At 50.4% G+C, this 7238-nt stretch overlaps 1 protein-coding gene across 1 annotated transcript in view; it reads right to left on the bottom strand.

The window, feature by feature from the left end:
* Positions 1-1949: 1949 nt before the first annotated feature.
* The window catches only part of STK11IP (serine/threonine kinase 11 interacting protein), a gene marked incomplete at its 5' end in the record, with an annotated part of 19492 nt that continues 14203 nt past the window's right edge, over positions 1950-7238 (bottom strand). Inside the window, 7 exons of the mRNA XM_029084840.1 lie at positions 1950-2928; positions 3244-3470; positions 4993-5075; positions 5567-5651; positions 5912-6090; positions 6268-6365; positions 6557-6672. Coding sequence (XP_028940673.1) covers positions 2788-2928; positions 3244-3470; positions 4993-5075; positions 5567-5651; positions 5912-6090; positions 6268-6365; positions 6557-6672 — 929 coding nt within the window. The remainder of the gene's footprint in view (positions 2929-3243; positions 3471-4992; positions 5076-5566; positions 5652-5911; positions 6091-6267; positions 6366-6556; positions 6673-7238) is intronic.

Raw genomic sequence — 7238 nt, 5'->3', positions numbered from 1 at the left:
TGATCTGGTAACAACCAGGACAAAACCCTAAGGGAAAACAAAGCAAGTGTTTCATGAAGAGGCAGGAGACAAGTTGTGGCAGCACATGCAGTCTTCCCTCTGGTGGCCATAGGAATGCAGAAGAGCAGGGAGCTGCTAACAGGACCAAGAGGCTAGTGCTGAGCTGAGGGCACAGACTTACAGAGACATGGCAAGGAGCAGAAGCAACTGAGTAGTCACTTCTGCAGTAAAAACCAGAAAGAGCTTGAGAAGAGCTCTGGACAGGCGCACCGCTGAAACCTTTGGTTCTGGCAGTTCACACTTTGTCAGGCCCCACAACACATACCCAGACACAGGCAGGGCAGAGCAAAGGTGCAGCTCAGCCAAGGTGGAAAAAGCAAGCTCCAAGGATGGGCTTTCTCAGGGATTCAGCTTACGCAAAAGACACATCAATGAGCTGGTCCAATAATCCCAATTTTGACTCTTGCCCTTTGTGAAAGATGCAGCTATAGAAGATGAAGACAGAACTTACACAAGCTCCTTAAATAGCAAGCTGAAGACAGAAAACCAGACAGAAAGACTTGTCTTTACCACCTCAGCTCTCTCAGGCTCCTTCCCCTGGACAAAGTGCTAGGTGCTGGCAGCGCTTCTGCTGAGCTCACTCCTGCTTGTGGTCTGAGATGGCTCCAAAGGCACAGAGAGCAGCAGCCATATGCCCATTTAGGAAGAGGGGAGAAAGTGGAATGCGTTGTGACATCTGCCCCAGGACAATATAGATCTTGTCAATTAAATCTATAGAAGGCTAGATAAAAATATCAGCCACTGCAGGCCTTCAGCAACTCAACTGCTTCTGGAAGTGACAGGAGAAAATCTAATCGTACAGCGATTCCAAGAAAGCATCCAACAGCGCACTGCGAGGCAGCCTTCAGACCACTACAAAGAATGGAAACTGAACTTCCTGCTCTCCTGAGGTTGTGAAAACAACATAGCCGGGTTTGAGCAGAGGGGGAAACTTCATGTCATCTGCCCAGGTGAGACTGGAACAGTGGGATGCTGTGGGACCCAGTCACTGCTGTGTTCTAGATGACAAATTGAAGCCACAGACATCAACTTTGGGTATCTGGAAAGTTGCAGAGGCTGTAGCCAAGAGCTGCCATACTCAGTATCTAAAGAAACTGGGCAACAGGTTACTGAATGACAAATATACATCTTTCAAGAAATCAAGATCACCTCGACATAAAATAGAGGTTTTGTCACTAAGGATTCAGCTGTGGGAAAACTTGCCCTGGAACTGTGGGTTGAACACGCATAGCAAGACAGAGTAAAGGTCCCTGTCTGGGGTATCAGATTCCACCTGGCAGTGGCTTAATCTACGAGGTCCATTTCTGCTCCCCCCGACAGGGAGCTTGAGCTGCACTGAAGCACCACACACAGCATCTTCCCTTGTTCTTCACTGGGCAGAGTGCAGAGACACTGTGACACAGCAAGCCCAGGCCAGGCAGCAGCATTTTTTCAGCTGCATTTAACTCCTGTGCAGGACAGTTTGAGACAAGATAAAGCCTGGTACAGGGAAAGGCCTGGGGACAGGTACTCCCACCTCCACAGCAGCAACAGCTCCTTTGAGAGACAAGCCTCTGAGGGCCTGTACAGCCAGTACGCAACTTGCTGGGGCTGGAAGCCCACAGGATGCTCAACTGAGGGCAGTGGTCACAGGAGAACAACACAACCAGTACCTGCTGTCAGTCTAATCCTGTTTGGGCCTTGTTCCTTCTTCCTGGCTTGGGAACTAGGCAGGTGGAGAAGGTGAGTCTAGCAGCCCATCAGCACTGACCCTGAACAGGAGGGTGAGAATGATTTGAACCCTGGGAGATGTTGAGGAACCCCTGGGGCTGCTGCAAAGCTAGTATGCAAGACCTTACAAAGACATTACAGCAGTGCAAGAGGAAGAAACAAGGAAAACATAACAATTCAATAAATATAAGCTTTTATTACAATAGAAAATAGTAAAATTCATGTTAAAATAGACTCTTGCTTTTGGACTGCTCAGAAAAGCCTAAGACTCACTTTTACCTGCCAGTGCCCACCAGGGTCCCGACCCTTAAGTGATGAGCAACATATTTCTGTGCCAAGAGCCTCACAGCTCCTCCCTCCCCCGTGACAGTGAAAGACTACAGCAGCAGACTGAGCCATGCCCCACCAGGCAGGCAGGTAAGGGCTCTCTGTGGGGTTACTAGTACAATGTGCCTCATCCCCTGTGCAATCAGGCTCCTGTTTGAAGCAGGCAGCTTTAGGGATGCCATGGACAAGAGGGAGGAGAAAAAAAAGAAAAGAAAAAATCATCAGCAGATTACGGCAGCTGTTCAGAGACAGCTAGGAAGGCAGCAGATAACACCTGCTAGAAAGACCACAGCACCCAACTGCCTCTGGCCTGCTGTTTGCCTGGCACCACTGCATGTCCCACTGAACATGCTCTGGCCTGGCTCCCCTCTTCCTTCAGCATCACTCCATATGACCCTGAAGGAGACTAGCAGACACTGCCAAGTTAAAACTCTGTGCAGCTTATGCAGTATTACAGGGAACACCCTCCACCTCCTCCTTCCATGGCCAGCCCAGTGCAAGTGAGTGACTGTGCAGTCTGGATGATCGTGTGCTCCCCTCCTCCTCTCCAAAAAGGACCAGGGGCAAAAGTAGAGTAGAAAGCAGAGGCCACGGGACAGCAAGGTCAGATGGGAGTGGGAGACACTTGTGCACCATTGCCAGCACAAAAGCACTCTTGACTCCAAGTACCGCCTGCCTACAGCAGCAAGCTCACTCCAGTCCCTCATACACAGCCTTCCGTAGCTCAATCGAGAACATCTCTTCCCAGGGCCCACGGATCCACTCCACCAGCTCTACCAGGAGCTCAGGGCACTCTGTGCGGATGTGCCAAGTGCTCTCCACCTTCAGCACCTGGGAGGGAAGAAAGAGAGGGATGCAGATGAGCAGGGCCTAGCCCCAAAGGCACTGATCACCCCTGAGCTGCTATTGCCCAGCACAGCTGCCAGCTCCTCCCAGTTCCTAAGTTGCATCCTCCTCCCTCTCTGCTGCCAGCCATGGAAGTGTCCCCACATGACTTCTGTACAGCAGCAATACATTGTCCTCCACTGCCAAGGCCCTGGGTGAGGATGGGAGATGACAGCCCCAAGACATTCTTGACAGGAACAGGATTCTGAGCACAAACCAGCCCCCAACATCTTGTGTGCCCCATGACCACCTCCTGGTTACCTCATCATAAAGCATCAGCTTGATGTCACAAGGACAGAGGCGATAGGTTATGACATTGCTAATACTGGTGATTGGCTGCTTCTCCTTCAACTGGATGTTGCTCCTAGGAGGTGTTTCTGTCTCATGGTCTGCATCCAAGGGGGGCTGCACCTGCCACTGGTGATTCTCCTCCAGCAGAAACAGCATGCTTCGGGTGCTCAGCAGGGTCACAGGGAAAGCAGATGCCCCTAAAAGTATACAAGGGAATAGGAGAAGCTTTGCTGAGAGTCTGAGTCACCACAGAACCAGCTTTGCTTTCCATTCCTCCCCTATGGAAAGCCTTTCCAGCAGCAGTAACTGGGTGAACAGCCTTATCCAGCTTCCTGACTGAAGAGGGGGAGCAGGGTAGCTAAATGTGGCCAGGCTTGACCAGCTTATCCAAGCTCATTGCTGGAGTGTGCATGTGAAAGACAACCACCCAGCATGCCTCATCCAACCTAAATCCTCATGTCAGGCAGGGAAAGACACTTGGAGTCCTTTGACCTCTTAAACAACACTTTACTGCTCCTTAGTTAGAAGTCAGCAGCTCCAGCTACAAGGCTGGCTTTTTTTGGCCTGAATTCGTCTGGCTGCAGATATCTGATGGTTAGAAGAGAGAGCACACACAAAGTTTAACCCCAAGTTAGGATGCGCCATAAGTATGGCAGAAAGCAAAGTAGTTTTGATAAACTGTAGGGAGCACAAATATCATCCAGCTGATTTCAGTGGATGCAAATGAAAAGCACTAGAACTTGAGAGTAAGTCAGATGCACAGAAATAGGGAACCACTGTCAGAACTGGCTGAGGTCACAGGGGATCAACAAGCTGCTACAGCAACATGTTGCTTTTCTCGTCATCTCACTCCTGGGAACTAGTAGGAATATCAGAAATGGGATGTTTAATTAGTCCTGTCTACTTGGCAATGAGGCCTCAGCTGGTGTCCAGTTTTGGGCACCATACTCTAAAAAAGGAGAAAACTGTACAATAAGAAAAACACACTTTAAATTCTCCCTCCCACAGGCTATTTGTTCAGCTTGAGGAGATCCATAAACATACTTCCCATAGATTCCTTCTGATTCTCACTCACTCATACCTCCCCAAAGGCCAATGGTGAACAAGGGTGCAAGAACAGTAAGAAATTGGTCAGAATGTGATTAACAGCCAGGCTGCTTCTTTCAGTGTCCCAAGCTAAGAAGACACTGGAGTTGTTCACTGAAGACTCAAATCCCAGATTTAGCACATTTGTCCCTCAGCAAGCCGTGGAACAGAACTTGATGGGCACCAGCAAGCTGCTCCTGTCCTACCATCTCAGGTTCAAGACATCCACTTGTTTTCCCAAGCGAGGGGCCTTTCAGCTCCTCACACAAACCAGCTGTGTGTATGACCCCTGAGCTCTCCTCAGCTCAGGGCAATGATCCAGCCCTTAGATAGTCTCCAGCTTCTCAGAAACCATTCCGAGTTGTCACCAAACCTGGTGTGCAAAATCAACTGCTCCCTAGAGCCTCGACTTCCATGCAGAAAAGGGCTGCGAGATTCACTGGATACACAGGAAGAAGCATGCTGCTACCCTACACATCTCAACACTGAAAAAGCCCTCACCCATGTCCCTGCCCCATCATGTTGCTGGATCAGTGGCCCAGCTCTTTTCCCACAGACTTGTACGCTAAAAACACAAGCATGTAAGCAGACAGCACAAGGTGTGGGACACCTGGCCACTAAGATCTCCTGTACCTTGGATCAGGTAGGCCAGCAGGTAGAAGAAACAAGTGTCATGTGCAGCTGCAGAAGCTGTGGTCTTGGAGTCCAGCAGAGGCCTGGAGGAAATAGAACAGTGGGCCGATCAAGGAAGCGCTCTCTTTCCAGTCTGGGCTTGCTATGAGCTAGCAACTGTTCACTGTCCTCCTGGGGAAGGGAGGGATCCACCTCTTCCAGATGTTGCAAAATTCCTCTCTCTCCTGTTACTCTGCCTACCACCTTGCTGGCTAGGAACCAAATGCTTCTTGCAAGGGAGGAGGTTGCCCTATGCCTCCCCTTTTCCTCCCTCCATTATATTCTGCTCTGACTCCTCCAGGAGAGCTGGAGCTGCCATGCCCAGCTCGGTCCATGACACCCCTTTGCCTGCTCACCCCCTGTGCAGCAGGCACCTGAGCCAGCTGCCTTTAACCTGTAATGCAGGCCTGGCTGCCACTCCAGTGGTGCCTCCTCCTGTGCTCCCCTGTTTTGATCACTACGTTTCCCAGGCACTGCTGGACAAGCAGACATCCTCTTCTACCCAAAACCCAAACCTCTCAGAGGCTGTTCTTACCATAACCAATGTTGTGGATTCATTTCCACAGTGGGGATTTCCTTCACCTTACTCCTGTGCTTAGAAGGCAGCTCTTGCATGAGATCTAAAGAGGGGAAGAAGGTAGACATATTTTATTGCAAGCCCAAGGGCAGTACTAGCAGCTCAGGATGGTTCTCTAGTCTACAGAGAGCCACTGGAAGTTATGATGCCAGTGGGGTTCTCCTCCAACTTTTTTCTGAGCTGGCAAGAAATGAATTTCCAACATACATCCTAGTACAGCACTCCTGGTAGCTCTCCAAGAGCAAATCTTCCAAATCTTCTAAATCTTCTCCCCTCCCACCCTTGCTACCGTACTACTCTTACATGTCAGGGTCTGCAGGAACTGGTCACAGCAGCTTTGGTTCCGGATCAGCAGATTGTAGGAGGCTTTTGGGTTCTCAAACTCCATTCGCAAGCTCTGGTGGCAGAGTCCCACTTCCAGATGGGAAATATCAGACAGGTAGTGACAGTCATTCTTCTTCAGCCAGTCTCCAGGTTGTCCCCTAATCACAGAGCACAGCCCTCAGCTGCAGCAGGCTGCCCCATCTCCTCTCCCACATCAGGGCTTTGCTAGAAGAGCCTTTGTATATCACCACACCTCCAGGGTAAGGCTAGTACAGGCTGGCACTACCCAGCACTTGCAGCCCTGCTGCAGTCTCACTTGCCACCATTCTCCTCACCTGATAGCCCCAGTGACTTCCAGCACGTAAATCTTGAGATCAGAGGCAACCAGGATTGAGAGGAACTCTCCTTGTCGTCCAAACTTCACCACGACCACCTAGATCACAGAGAAGGTGGGTCACAGCACTGGCCTGCCCCTTGCCAACCCACCCATGGAAAGGACTGACTCAAACACACTTCAGTTCCCTTCACATCCCCCAGACTCTGGGATTCCACCTCAGTGCAGAACTTCCAGGGCAGCAAGAAGGACAGCCAAGGAGCTGTAGGAGTGGTGCTGCAGGAGCTCACCTTGAGGAAGCACTGAAACTCCTCAGTGTTCTCCTCAAAAACCTCCATGTCCAGGTACAGCTTGAGGCGATGATCCACAGAACGGAAGTCCCTCGTGTTCAGGGTGCCGTTTACAGCTGAGGAGAGCAAAGGGCAGGACTGACACTCTGCTCACCGAGCAGGTGCTGCCCAAGCAAGCAGACTGGCACCAGGGCAGCACTGTCAGCCCCTTTGCACATCTGCCTCCATCAAGTCTCTCCTCAAGACAAAGGGCCAAAACCAGGGCTTTCCAGGCCACAGGTCCCGATGTGGAGACATGAGGGGACTCCATCACTCCACCCCTTGCTTTTTCAGATATACAAAGCTTTGGTCTAACTCATCTTCAACCTATGCTCAGCTATTTATCACAGGAGGACACTGCTTTGCTGCCGTATTTGGAGGACAGTTCTTTATCACAAAGCCAGAAAGACATTTCTCATTTCAGCTGGTGTCAGCTCAGGTCAGCTTTCTGAACTCTGACATTGACTGTGGTGAGGCTAAAGAGGACTGAGGAAGACACCAATAAAACTGCTCAAGAACATAATTAGGTTTGTCATGCAATGGTATGAGCAAATGATTTATACCATAGCCACGATACTGCCCGACAGTACACTCTTCCCAGCAGAGGCTGTTCTCCACCAGAAACACTACACTAATCAACAGA

This window comes from Antrostomus carolinensis, unplaced genomic scaffold (assembly GCF_000700745.2).
Source record: "Antrostomus carolinensis isolate BGI_N321 unplaced genomic scaffold, ASM70074v2 scaffold47094, whole genome shotgun sequence".
NCBI classification, from domain to species: domain Eukaryota; kingdom Metazoa; phylum Chordata; class Aves; order Caprimulgiformes; family Caprimulgidae; genus Antrostomus; species Antrostomus carolinensis.
The sequence above is the reverse complement of the archived record's forward strand: the minus strand, read 5'-3'. Positions and strand labels throughout refer to the sequence as shown.